Genomic DNA, 14819 nt, shown 5'->3' with positions numbered 1-14819 from the left:
TATCACATTTGCTACCTTCTCACAGTCAGTGTTTGGCATTTATAACTGGTTTTAACTCACCGGTGCTGTCAAAAATTACTGAAATAAATAAATATATATATAAATAAATATATATATATATATATATATTATTATAAAAAAAAAATTCTCAATGAAATGAATGTACTATATTTTAGTTCAATAATCTTTTTTTATTAAATATTTTGTATTTTTAGGGGATTTTATGGTACTAAATTATATTAATGAAATAGTTATTATGATCCATTTTTTACCTGTTAATCACTTTTTGAGCATAGACTTAAAAATAAAATTTCCGATTTAAACTGTCGTAAATCTTGAATGCTTTGGACTTAAACTTTTATAACTTTTTTTTCACTTCAACAATAATATGCCAAGTGTCTTCTTTAAAAAGAGACCAAAATTAAGTTTATTATTAAGAAAAATGCATAAAAATACTATTTAACATTTTATATTACCGGTAAATATATCTATTTTTACGTTTTAACATTTTTTACTCTAAAACTGCGAGAAAATCAAAGCCATAAATCGAAACAAGTTGTGTTCTAATTTTGAGTTTGGTTGGGCGCAGTACCAAAACATTTCCACTTGAAGAAATTCGTTTCCAAAGTCGTTTTTGAGTGCGAACAGTACAAGTATGACTATTATTATTAAATTTTTTTGGACCTTTGACCCATTTTGAATCATGTCCATGAATTTTTTTTGTGTTCACATAGCAAGTGCCAAACTTTTACCAAGTTTCGTACCATTATGATGAAGTAAAAAAAAAAAAAAATGACCGAACAGCACCAGAGGTCAGGTTAATAACCTCACAATGTGAATCTCACATTGTTCTGTGCATACAACACCAGGAGCCTACCGAATAATAATCATGAACAGGTAAAATATGTTTTATTTCAGTCAGTATTTGTATTGTGCATTGTGTCATGTTTTACTCTGTCATTTTGTTTAGCTACTGGAGTGGAGACACCAGAGGTCCGCCTGCAAACCTACAGGATGATGTCAGCGCTGGAATGACAGAGTAGATGCAGACATGGAGGTCAGATGATTGTGATCTGGTAGATTGAACCCTTTATTTAGCTGCGTGCCAGTGTTGCACAGTATTTAATTTTTATGCCACTATGGAGAAAATCATTGGTTGTGTCGTTATCCGCATTGCATATTAAAGGAGGGTACATATAGCACAATATATCAATTGTGCTAGAGTCAATCTTGTATTAAAAAGCAAAATCATGAGACTGTTTTGTTCTTCAAATATATAATCTTAGTTCAGTCATACAGATATATACATTGTGTAATAAATAATATTTATAAAAACATAACATTTTCAGATTATAAAATAAAAAGGGAATTATGAACTTTTAAAGGCTTTGTACAAAACTTTGGATATAGCGGAAGGAGAAATGGAAAAGGGAGCGTAGATGTGACCGGTGAGAGAGGGCTCCTCAAGGATTGGTGTGGATGTGAAGTAGCATTGCGTAGTTGAACTTAATTAACAGGAAGCGTATGGGACTGTCAGAACATGTCGTATGGAAACCTCCTGGAGTCTGTTTCAGCTTTGTGAAGCCAGTCTTTCCTCCATTTATCACAAACTCAAACCCGCACACAGCAGTCCTCCACTTCCAACACGCTCTCATGGCGATTCACAGCTATTTTATGTTTTGGCCAATTGGTGGCTATTTCGTATAAACTTGTACGATCTTCGTACATTTTCGTAGGATCCTCTTGCGCCCCGGTTAGGTTTAGGGATGGACCTTCATGCTTGCTTTTTTCCAAAAATTTTATCAAATTCACATTGTACGAATTCATACCAAATCGTAAAATCTCATGAGATAGGGTTGCCACATCCCTCCTTTATTCACCCTCTTATTTCTTTCCTTAACTGTCCTCCTCCTGTTCACTTGTTCTCCTTCCTCTAAGCAGACTTCTCATCAGGGAAGTATTGAAACGGTGCCTTCACAGTCATATACGAGGAGCTTTATCAAAAAGAATATGTTAAAAATAATCGTCATAATCTCTAGAATTAGTATACTCATTAGTAGTTTTGTAAGTGCAAATTTTACTGGTCGGGTGCACGTGAGCCCAGTGCGTGTCGTCGCATTCTGCTGTCATGCATTTCACCAGCTGTCATGCACTCATCCAGAAGAGTTACCGATGGCTTTGCATGTACATGTTCTGCAAAATATCCTACTGAAATTTTAAAGGGACCCACAATGCCTTTTCCCATTTGCACCGCCCACAGCATTCTACGCTAATTTATCGATTGCATCCCTCCAAACTGCTGTATAAAGCAAATTAACAGGAGGTTTTTATGTAGCAGACAGCAATATGTTCCACGTTTTGAACATATATAATTATAGGGAATGTGGTAGTAGTGTTCAATATGTCCTCGGATGAGGAAACCTTAGAGACCATGAGGGAAAACATGAGCGATGCATTGGATTCAGTAGTATAGCAGGGCGCATTTCGAGACCCAGCGTTCAGTAGTTTCTCGTCGTCCTCCCTCCCTCCCTCCCTCCCTCCCTCCCATCCTCTTGTTCTTTCATGCGTGCCTAGTGTCATTGGTTGTAGGTGAACATATCCCGTTTCAGCCCCTGGGCAGTAGGGGCGCGATGATCAGAGAGATGGTGTTACAGATAAAGAAGACTGAATGATAACAAGGCATTTTGTTCTTTTGCAGAAGTAATGCGTGCCACTAAAAAAAAAAAAAGAGTGAGAGGAATGGCAGTAGTAACCATGATGCTCACGTTGGGCATCTTTTGGGGTGTGTAGATCAAAAAGGGCACATTAGTAAAGGGTTCTACCACAGAAGTGCCACTATCATGTGTGTGTTCTCTCCCTCTCCTTCTCTTGCTTTCCGTCCTTTAATGTCCACTAGTCCCTTTCTTCCTCCACCTGCTGCTCTTATTTACACGTGTGCACATCGTAGACCCTCACACACTCCTGGCAGCTGACGTAGCAGCACCAGTGGAAGATGCAGTGGCATTTCTCCTTGCGCTTTTCTGTCCGTGTGTTATGGCCACGGCCGCAGCACAGCAAGTCGCAGCCCTCAATGCCGTGCGACGACACGTTGCAGACGCGGTCACGGGTACCAAACGAACCCGTCTCTGGGTTTGGCTCGCAGAAGTTGGGAGATCCCTCGTAGTACACCAGGTCTCGCTCGGTGGGGTGTTTGAAGAAGGCGTATTTGGCGCGTAGTGTTTCCACCCAGCCTCTGGACTCCCGGTGTTTCTCCACCACCATCTCGGAGGCACTGTCATACTTGTCTTTCAGGTAGTCCCCCAACAGCCGGAAGTCAGGCTGCGCCCACCAGCAGGTCTTCACTTCACAGCTGCCTGACAGGCCATGGCACTTACAGCGAAGGTGCATGTTTTCCAGGATGGTCTGGAAAAGAGAAAACATTGGAAATTTGGTATTAGTTTTAGTTCTCTATCAAGGACCATTTAAAATGACTGCGGTTGTGCCACTTAAAAATAAAATGTAGGAATATTAAATGATTCATTTAATAACACAAATGTAAAATGTAAAAAAATCACTTTATTATAAACAAATAAAATAATTAATAGACAATTTAATAAACTTTAATAAAATATTTTATAGTTAAATACCATTAAATTATTTATAAAACAATTTGAACTACTTAAACATTTAAAAACCGATTTAATTCACATGTTAAATTGCAGTTAAATAAAACATTAATTCATTAAACATTAGTTAACAACATTAGTTAATATGAACTAATAATTAACTGCACTTCTACAGCATTTATTAATCTTTGTTAACGTTAATTTCAACATTTACTAATACATCTTTACACAGAAAAAGCGGCACAGAAACCAAATCTGAAGCGGCATATAATAATCACAATAAATAAAATAATTTGTTAACATTACTTAATGCACTGTGAAGTAACATGAATAAACAATGAACAGCTGTATTTTAATATCTAACGTTAACAAAGATCAGCAAATACAGTAACAAATGTTGGCTATTGCTCATTGTTAGCTCATGTAACTAATAGATTAACTGATGTTAACAAATTAAATTTATTGTAAAGTGTTACCAATAAAACAAAAAGTGAATAAATAATTTTTAAACGCATTTGCCAATTGCTTTTCTTCCCTTTTCTGACAGATGCCTTTCTTTAGCCATTTACCAATCATGTTTAAAACATGCTATTGGAAAGTTCACTCACTGCAGCAACCAATGAACAAGTCTGTCACCCTTGGTTCAGTCTGAAACGTTGCTTCTTGTTTAAGAATTGTTGTATAAAAGCAGTATCACAATTGCAGTCATAGTGCATATCAAACTAAATGTCATCACTCTGATCTGTATTTAACTTCTGGACTACAGTTGTGATATTGTTTGATTATTGCCCGTATTATCACCCTGCCCGTTCTAAAGCAGATTTTTAGATCAGAATCCACATAAGTCTCCAACAACCTGGACTGCAAGTTCTTCTGGATGCTCTCAGGCCACAGGTGTTGTTCAGGTGCGGAGCGTGTAGACAGGTCCTTGCAGTTCTCGTCTAATTCTCTTCTGAAGTCCCGCTTAATGGAGTATGCCATCGGCACTATACTTCTTTGTTTTGGTTTGTTTGCCTTAATTTGCTCGCTATATTTAGCTGCAGAATTCCCCAGCTGCGGCGGAAGGCAGGTGTTTGCAGGTCCCTGGGGGTCTAGTTGGGGCCGCTGACATCATGTCCCGAACTCTTTGGGCCCTGAGCGGGTCCCTCAGGCTGCGTGGAGACAATGGAGTATGCGAGGGTCCTGACAGGGCTGACTGTCTCAGTGCCTGCTCCTGTGGTCCCTCGCTGATCAAAGCGCCGGCCTGTTGCAGTGTGGTCTCCGACTGCCCCTTAAGCACCTTTAACGCGAAAGACTCCAATTCTGAGTCATGACAGCAGCAGTGACGGGCTAAACCCTGAATCCCAGTGTTATTCTTCCCTCCCTGCCTTCTTCAAACCACCAACTGAGTTTACACCTCTGTCACGGATTCAGTACAGATGCAAGTTATGAGAGGCATGAAAGGATAAGAGAGGTAATTACCCGGTAATTTCTCAAGAAAATACCAGTTTTAAAGTTGAAAGTCTCTCGGAAAAGGGATCAGGAGATATTTGACAGATCAGCGGTGCATTAACACCTTTGTGAACCGCAGGGTAAGACCCACCCAGGAGTGGCACAAGTACAGCTTTGTTCTTTGTTTGGTTATCATGAACCTGATGGCTTAGGGGTGAAGTGTGTAATTTCTGTGGTACGTACTACCGGAATCACAATCAGTTTCAATGGCCTGACTGACACAAAAACAACATTTTGCTCAGCCAATCATGTGAGTTTGGGGGCGGAACTACCTGTTTGTCCAAGCAATGACAAATGGAGTATTTGAAAGCAGTCATTATTTAGCATTTCTGTTTGGAGTGGCGCACAAATTACACACTTCACCTAAAGTGATTTCACAAATATGGTGTGTATTCTCAGCTTATCTCTTTTCACATTACATATGTCACCCTTCGGCATATTAACAGCAGACACAATATTGAATTTCAAAAGGGTAATGATGATATCCAGTGGTACTAAGCAGAGGGAGATATAAGGTTACCTAAGTAAAGAAATACACAATATGGCTATAAGTATGTGGACACCTGAACGTCATCTTGGAATAAATTGGGGTCAAAGTCATTAATTAGAAGACAACATACTTTTGGTCATGTGATGTATTTCTCAATGCTGTTTTCAACATGACATCCATGACGCTTGCAATCCTGACTACAAGGTACACTACTGTTCAAAAGTTTGGGGTCAGTTTTTAATGTTATTGAAAGAAGTCTCTATACTCACCAAGGCTGCATTTATTATTTATTATTTTCACTTAACACAGCAGCCATTTTTACAGTATATGATCATGCTCTCATTTATTCAAGTGCAAGACGCAAACAACACGTGCACACAGAAAGCTGCATCAGAAAATCTTAAAGGGTTAGTTCACCCAAAAAAGTAATTACTCACCCTCATGTTGTTCCAACCCCGTAAGACTTTCGTTCATCTTCGGAACACAAATGAAGATATTTTTGATGAAATCTGAGAGCTGGATCACTCCTCCACAGGCTTATGGACACTATAACTTGCTGGCCCAGAAAATGTATTAAAGACATCGTTAATATAGTCCAAGTGACTCCAGTGGCTCAATCTTAAGTTTATAAAGCGACGAGAATACTTTTTGTGCGCAAAAACAAACAAAAATAACGACTTTATTCCACTTTTCATTTCCTTCTCTCTGGGCCTCAAGTCTTTTCACGTAGTGTAATAGCGTAGCGCGTCTGTGTTGCACGTCACCACGTATCACACACATGACCAGCGTCGCCCAATAGTGAGCCTACGTGGTGACGTGCAACACAGACGCGCTAATACTTAGAAAAAGTATTCTCGTCGCTTTATAAACTTAAGATTGAGCCACTGGAGTCACTTGGACTATATTAACGATGTCTTTAATACATTTTCTGGGCCAGCAAGTTATAGTGTCCATAAGCCTGTGGAGGAGTGATCCAGCTCTCAGATTTCATCAAAAATATCTTCATTTGTGTTCCGAAGATGAACGAAAGTCTTACGGGGTTGGAACAACATGAGGGTGAGTAATTACTGACAGAATTTTCATTTTTGGGTGAACTAACCCTTTAATCAGCCTAGCTGGGCCAGTAGAAAAATCCTTAGCTATATCAAATGCACAGCTAAATGTGACATTTATTATAATGGGTTTATGTGAAGATTTTTTTCCAATTTTTTAAAGCCTATTCAATGTTAAAAATGATGGCTTTCAATTATACTTTAATGATGAATGGCTGTAATTAATGGCTAAAATGGAGGGGGAAAATCCATTGAATAATAACACCAGTAGCAGTATTGATATAAATGATTCATTCATATAGTACTTACTAAAAAGATGCCATTAACCACAATATAATTCATCATATTTATGTTTCTTCTACAGTAATTTAGAGATTCATGGTGAAATTATTAAACTCTAAAACTGTATTACAAAATCGTATGTTAGGTATGATTTATCATGTTTAACTACAGAAAAATGTGATTATTTATTTTTTAGTTGATTGACAGCACTAATTTTAATATATATTTTCAAATGTAATTTATTCTTGATATGGCAGAGCGGAATTTCCAGCATCAGTCTTCAGTGTAACATGATCCTTCAGAAATCATTCTAATATGCAGATTTAGTGTTCAAGAAACATCTCTTATTATTATCAATGTGGAAAACAGGTAAATTTATACATTTAATACATTTCTTTCCAGTTTTTTTATGAAAACAAACCCAGCATTTTGTAACAGAAATGTCTTCAATGTAACATTTGATCAGTTAAATGCATTGTTGCTGATTAAATGTAATAATATATATTTTTTTTAAATTAACAGTATAGTGTACATATGGAATTATTCATATAAAATCAACATAATTTTTTTAAACGAATTAGAAAGATCATGTGTCTCTTACCATCCGTCCTGCCTCATTGTTGTGCCTGTTCATGGCACTCCGGGCATCTGGTCGGTTCTCTCGAGCGTCAGCAAACTCTCGAGACACCAGAACCCCAAACTCAGCATCTTCACTGCAACCACCCCACTTCCATCCCTCTCCCGGCGGGCCTTTATGATGGGAGTCACAGCCGCACATTGTGGAGGTCCCCTCTGCGCACGAACGGGTCACTGCAAACGCCACTCCAGCTGAGGCAATCGCATGAACAAATGCAGATTCTCTTGTGGCTTGAGAGAAGAAAGAAGAAAGAGAAGAAAGTGATTTTCTTTTATGACATTTGTGTAAACATTTCTTTATGTTCCTATGACTTATATGTCTGTCAGAAGAACCTGGAAAACTTATATGTCCTGGTCCAAAACCTAGTGAGCTGCCTACTCCTGCAAAGACAGTTCTGAAAGGTAGGCAACTTAATTATGTTGCCTTTTAAAGGGATAGTTCACCAAAAATGAAAATTCTGTCATTGTTTATTTCCCCAGATGTTATTCCAAAGCTTTGACTTTCTTTATTCTGTGGACCATAGAGATGATATTTTGAGAGAGGTTATTACTGAAACGGGCAACTAGAGCACAAAGAATTTACAGTATTCTATTACAATAGTGTTCTGATTGGCGCTGCACATCTTGCACTTTACTGTATTTTTATTATCAAAGTGATTACGAGCATAATTGCACACTTTCAACGCCATAGTTTCACTTTAGTTCTATACGGTCTGGACTCTGGACGGCATGCTGTCCTAACACTAACCAATCAGACCGGAGGTACTGCCCAAAATGCCGCAATAACAAATCAGAAAAATTCTTACATTTTTTTTAAGTCAAGCCGATCATCGATTTCATGATTTATCGTCGCTGTCACGTTCGAGAACTCGAGTACTCATGATCATCAATGGATACTGCTCTCTACAGGACAAATTGTCTTTCAAGGACAATAAAGTAGAAATTCTGATGGCACATGGAGTTGCTGCATATCAAGAGCATTCCAAATCAGTCATTTATGAGGTTCCACAACAGTTAGGATGCTGCCCTAGAAGTCATGTAGTTAGACAGCGAGACAGCTCACTCCCTTTTGGAACTGAGCTATAGTCTATCCTGAGGCTCTTGTAAAAGGTTTGAAGGAGATCCCTGCTTCTTTAACTGGTGCCCTCCCAAAAGTCTCTCATCTATCTGTGCTGTGTCTTCAGGGCATGGATCATTTTCTCTGATGAGCTCTGGAATATATTGACGAGGTGTTTGAGTGGTGCGCTGTAAACGTCTCTGACAGCACTGGGACGATTGTTGATCATGTCACTTGTGGCTAATGCAGCCCGAGGTTGCGCTGACGTTGTGTCATCTCAAAGGTGTGCTGGTTTCTCTCTGGATAATGTTTCAGGAGCCCCCCCCCCAATCTCCCACCAGTCCGAGCCCCGCGGCCACGTGTGTGAAAGCCAGCAATAAGTCTCCGTGTTTGGTTTCTGAAGGCATGTGCTGAGAGATGGAGTTACGCCCCCTTTGAATGTAACAGCTTATTATGTAACCAGACACCATCGTTTCACAATCGCAGCACACTTGCTGTGGCTCACCAGTTCTCTTGGTCTCCACAGGAAAAACTGCAACTCAACCAAACCCAATACAACTTCATCACCCCAAACATTTAAGTGCCTCTAATAACAGTGGTTCTCAGACCAAGTTTGTCAGGGATCAGTAAGGCCTATAATGGTGTAAGATTATCTAAAGGAGCGCCCACACACATGGAATATGCTGTAATGTGGATAATGTGAATTTGTGACCAAAACAGAGTGCCTGCTCACTATGTTATGTTTAGATGATAGTTGTCATGGTAATGCGTGTTATCGTTTTAGTACATTAATTTTGTAAGTCTGTCCAGCAGTCATACCGAGGACAATCTTGGATGTATTTTGTGCTTTCAACTGTTTGTAGAAGTCAGTGAGGCTTAAAACAAGATTGAACACCACTGACTGTAATTGTGTGGACTTTTTTCAAAATAACTTGTTTCACAGTAGAAAAAAAGTAATACAGGTTTCGAATGATGTGAGGGTGAGTTGATGATGACAGAATGTTAATTTTTTAGTGACATATTCCTTTAAATCCATAATACACTGCCATGAGCTCAGAGAAAAGATAAATGCATGATTGCGATTCAAGCTGCAAGTTGTAGTGATATAGAGTTTCATTTTAATCACTTATTACGTTCTATGATGGTTAGGACGCTGTCTTAGAAGGAAGTCGCCTATGTAGACAGTAGTGCGGCAGCTTAGTTTTCTGATTTCTTGTCAGCGTTTGCTAGCTTTGATATCGTATACCCAAGTATATTATAGAATATTCGTATACTATATAGTAGCCGAAAAAGTATTCATAAAACAGTTTGAGAAAAGTACCCAGATACCCTACTACTTCTGAGATTCTGAAGTGCACATCCAATGGACACTTTACTATCCCATGAGGCCACGGGAAAGGAGATGTGAATGCCAGTGAAGTGGCGCAGCTTACACAAGTCACATGACAAAGCCAACATGAGGATGCAGCTCGTCTGGATTTCGTTCATACTATAGAACATTTATTTTTGAAACAGTTTCAAAGTTCGTTCCTCTTACTCAGTATGTGATATCGGACACAACACTACTGTACTGTATAGTCTTTCTCTTCCAGAAAAATATTGATGACTCATCCTGCACTACACAGATTTTTGTCCAATCAGATCTCTCCCTCTAGAATGAGAATGTCCCTGATTAGCAAGTAGCATATTATGGTTCATGACTGTGACGTAACTAAAGCCGTAGGCTATTGAGGCCAATCCCTTTGAATTTGTCCCACGCAAACTTCCTGTTCCTACAGGAAATGCATGAACACAGGACAGAAAACTGTGTTCATCAAGCAATTTCACAGGGTCTTTAAGACATTATGGACGTTCGTTGATGTCTAGCTGTTTCTCATGAATTTGCAGACTCATCTCACCCCTGGTATTCTTGTTTTATTCTTGCAGGAAGTTCATGTCCGCACACATAGACAAACAGTCCTTTTTAATAAAGGTTGTGTTTGGGCGCGCACCTCTCTGGGTTTACTGCCAGAAGGAGGCCCAGTTGGTTCTGGCAGGCCCAGCTGGGTTCACCACAACAGAGAACTGTGAGCTCTGGGCCCCAGGAGCCCTGGCCAAGGGCCAAGAAGAGCGCAGCTCCCGCTACCTGCTGGGTCCATGAATCCGCCTTTGTCTCTGTGTTGTCACACCGTATTACCCACACAAAAGGGCCCAGCACCCCGCACCCCATAGCCCAGTTCAGCGCTGCCCAGAGCAGGGGCTGGCATTCCCAAAAAGGAGCGACCCCCCCACCTCCTGTGACACACATACACAAAACACACATACATCTCATACCAGACACTATGCCAAAATATTCCAAAGCATTTAAAAAATCCAGTTAGGACCCATCGGGCCAATCCGGATGCAGACAGAGACCCTACTTCCTTATCTTCACCTCATACTGTCCATCTCCTTCATCCTCTCCTTATCCCCCTCTTGAGTTCCCCCTGCCTTCCACCTCTCTCTTCCTCCATGATGGGGAAGGATGGGAGATTCCCTTTCAGCCTGCTTTCATGACACAGTCAAAAGGGCGTGTGAATGGGGCGTCCGTGGGAGCCGGGCGGTAAGAGGCACACAGGGATGGCTCATACTGGCCTTCATGCACAGTAGGGGTCGAAGTGAACCCTCTAGCCCTTTTCTATTGCTTGTAATCTCATTTGGCCTCCCTTCTCTTTTTCTCTCTCTCTGTCTCTCCTTCACATACTGCCTGTTCCTGCTCAGGTCCTGCACTTCGGATAACTGCTTTAGCATCTTAACCAGAGTCCAGAATGTATGTGATTTTGAGTGGGAGAGATCCATTTAGCCATCACGACTGGGAATCAATGTTCTCATTTAGGAAATGATTTAAGTTACTCTTGTCCCCTTCACCTCAATTTTTCAGAACCATTCACATCTAGAGTATCAGAAATATTCTGGGAAAACCCCACATATGTAATGTCAATTAAATGTTTATAGCAAGATGTGCATGGAAATTGAAAATATTACACATTCTACACTTTTATCTTAAAGAGCTGTGAAATCGCTTGAGCAGTTTTATTTTCTGTGTTGACATTTTTCTATTGAAACAGCAAGTTTGGGTGGAACATATTGAAGGAAGTGTTAATTTTTATGCAGGTTTATGTTTAGTTTTTTGTCTTTTTATGAAAAATTTTTTTTAAGGGTACGTTTACACGACAACGATATACTTAAAACGGAGAAGTTTTTCTTTTGAGTTTTCCGCGTACAGACGACACCATTTTCAAAACAATCCCCATTCACACGGATCCGCGAAAATGACTAAAAACACTGTATTCTGTTGCCAGGCCATGAGATGGTGATGAAACGCTCTAGACTGAACACGTAATACGCATGTGCATGATGTCATCGTCTTCAGAGATTCGCATTTTTGCGAAGACCGTTTTCAAAAAATGTACACTTTGAAAACCCGTTTTCAAAAGTTTGCGTTTTCAGGCGCCCAAAATACAATTTACGTTGTAAATGAACGGCCAAAACGCATAAAACGTTTATTTTTTATTATTTATTATTCATGTTCGTCCATTGTATTTCCACTGAAGTGGCAAATAAATTTGGTTGACGGAAATTACATTTATTTAATTACACGACAGACTAAACTTTATATTTGGTACTAAACGTTTAGAAAAATGCATAAACATTTATTAATTTGAGTATCTCAAAACATATAAGGGAAAAATAACCAGTGAAAACCTTAGCTAGCATATCATGACTTTTAACCAGTAGCAATATTAGCTAAGCTACTGTTTTTTTCGTCATTTAAACTATGATTTAAATGTACATGTCTTGGAGACTATTTTAGGACATTACTTGACTTATATGAAGCATGTTAAGAAAACAGTTTGTTACATATTCAGACTACTAGCATGTTCCTCTATGATTTCATTTTATTGTCTGTGTAGTTGGAAATTGTACAGTTGAGCGATTAATTAACCCGCTAAAGCGATTCAGTTTACAACGTTCAGCTCTTTCAACTAAAGTGGAGTAATCCTATGGTAACACTTTAGTTTAGGGTCCAATTCTCACTATTAACTTGCTTATTAGCATGTATATTACTAGAATATTGGCTGTTTATTAGTACTTATAAAGCACATATCAATGCCTTATTCTGCACAATCATATTCTACATCCCTTAATCCTACCTAATACCTGAACTGAACAACTATTACTAACTATTAATAAGCAGTAATAAGCAAAAGTCATACTTAATAGTTAGTTAAAAGTGAGAATTGGACCCTAAACTAAAGTGTGACCTCCTTGATTTACGATGATTACATTATTAAAAAAAATTATACTTAAGCCCAATAATGTCTTGCAGGATTACTTGTCTCTTCATATTTTCAATAACAATATTTTTTAATTAAAATAGACAATTCAGTTATCATCATGATTTTTAAATTGTTCACTTGCCACTAAACCATGATTTACTACTAACCTGTTGCAACTTCTAGCATACGGTTGACCTCAAAGCAAATACACCTAAAGCAGCTGTGGAATGTAGAACATTTTATTATGGCAATTTAAATACTAACTAGACTGATGTGTGCTGTTAACCCATACCTTTATCAAGTACTGGTCCAAATATGGCTAGGTTGTCCTTGATAGTGGTGCAGTTCCACCTGCGGCCACGGAACTGGTGCTGACATTCCTGGATTCCCAGTTTGACTCCCTCCGCTACACTGGGCATGATCTCAATGTAATTGCGGCAGAAGCGCAGCTGTTTTGGCACCAAGCCAGGTATGGAGCCACACAGGATGGGTTGTGATCCTATGGATGAGTACTGCTGCCCAAGGGCCAGGGACCTGAAATGCAAGTGTGAAGATTAGACCCACATCTGGACACAAATGGAATTCTTATACTGGAGGAAAGTTGTTCAGAGCGATTGCGTAATCTTTTTTTTGCGTATTTTTTTAGTATTATATGTAGATTGAATGTTAGTGTTGGAAAGTCGTGATCTAGCCAGTTATTATAGTTATTATACCATCTCATAGATGATCAGTTATATCCACTGCAAGAGGTGGATTTTTTTCTCTTCGTGGAAAATAGTGAAAGCTTAGAATATTTATGTCTTTGCCGATCCAGTTTTTTAACCCAAATCCTTTTTGTGTGTGTGTGTCTGTGTCATTTGATATTTGGCTGTTGTTAGTGTATTCATGTGTGTGGTTGTGTGCAGTAGCTGAGCTGACAGCAGATTCCTTAGAGATTTCCTTCTGCTCCAAACAGTGAGTAGCTCAACGGTTGCACGAACACTTCATAGAAACAGCCCCAATCTATTAGTTATTCCAGATACGATTGTACTTTCACATTGAACATTTATTTTATTGCCGTCTTTCTCTGTCTAAAATAAGAATGACCTGAAATAAGAACCTCCCTGTTTTGACAAGCATTCTTGGTAAAACTTTATTTTGATGGGAAATTTGCAACTACATGTCAACTAACTCTCATTGGAGCATTAGTAGACTGTATGCTTAATATCTGATAACTCTTTATTGTGATGATCCTCTAACAGACATTCTACTGACTATAAGTAACTTATGCAACTACAGTATGTCAACTAATTCTAATCCTACCAGTCTACTTATACTCTACTAACACTCTAATGAGAGTTAGTAGACATGTAGGTTAAAAATTACTTTTAGTCAACAGAATGTGTTAAAAGGACCATCAAAATAGAGTGAAACAGCATACTTTAATAATAGATGTAACCCTTACTCGCCTTTAGCACTGTTGCTGATTATCACATATTTTTACATTTTGTGTGTGTGTGTGATCTGTCTGTTCCATAACATATGCAGAACACACACGCTCTGACTGGAGCTGTAATAAGTCAAATATTCAGTGTTGTAAATCCTGCCAGTGACTGGAAAAGATTCAGTTGTACAGCAGAGGAATCTATTAGCAGTTCAATCCTCATTTTCTCACAGACAATGCTATAAAACATATCTGCATGAACCTCTGAACCCAATGACTCCGAATCTTTTAATGTCACATTCTGTAAAGATCATTTAAAAAATGTATAATACAAAAGTTCAGACTATAAATTCTGATCGGATGAGCCAATGCCATTCTTTAATGCGCCAAGAACCTGCCAACTGTAATAAGTCTACAGTTTGGATAATGAACTATATTACTATGCAGAAGAATGGTTTAATCTGATTGAGTAAATCAAAATTTGA

At 38.8% G+C, this 14819-nt stretch overlaps 1 protein-coding gene across 3 annotated transcripts in view; it reads right to left on the bottom strand.

The window, feature by feature from the left end:
* Positions 1-167: 167 nt before the first annotated feature.
* Positions 168-14819, bottom strand: part of wnt3 (wingless-type MMTV integration site family, member 3) — a 38044-nt gene continuing 23392 nt past the window's right edge. For all 3 annotated transcript variants that reach the window (XM_082152299.1, XM_082152297.1, XM_082152298.1), the window contains exons 2-4: positions 13204-13445; positions 7522-7787; positions 168-3402 (exon numbers count right to left, since the gene is read on the bottom strand). In XM_082152299.1, the coding sequence (XP_082008425.1) occupies positions 2923-3402; positions 7522-7787; positions 13204-13330 (873 nt within the window). In that variant the 5' untranslated portion in view covers positions 13331-13445 and the 3' untranslated portion in view covers positions 168-2922. The remainder of the gene's footprint in view (positions 3403-7521; positions 7788-13203; positions 13446-14819) is intronic.

The sequence above is a fragment of the Leuciscus leuciscus genome, assembly GCF_965113295.1.
Source record: "Leuciscus leuciscus genome assembly, chromosome: 21".
Lineage (NCBI taxonomy): Eukaryota > Metazoa > Chordata > Actinopteri > Cypriniformes > Leuciscidae > Leuciscus > Leuciscus leuciscus.
Note: the sequence above shows the minus strand (reverse complement) of the source record. Positions and strands in the feature narration are given on the sequence as shown.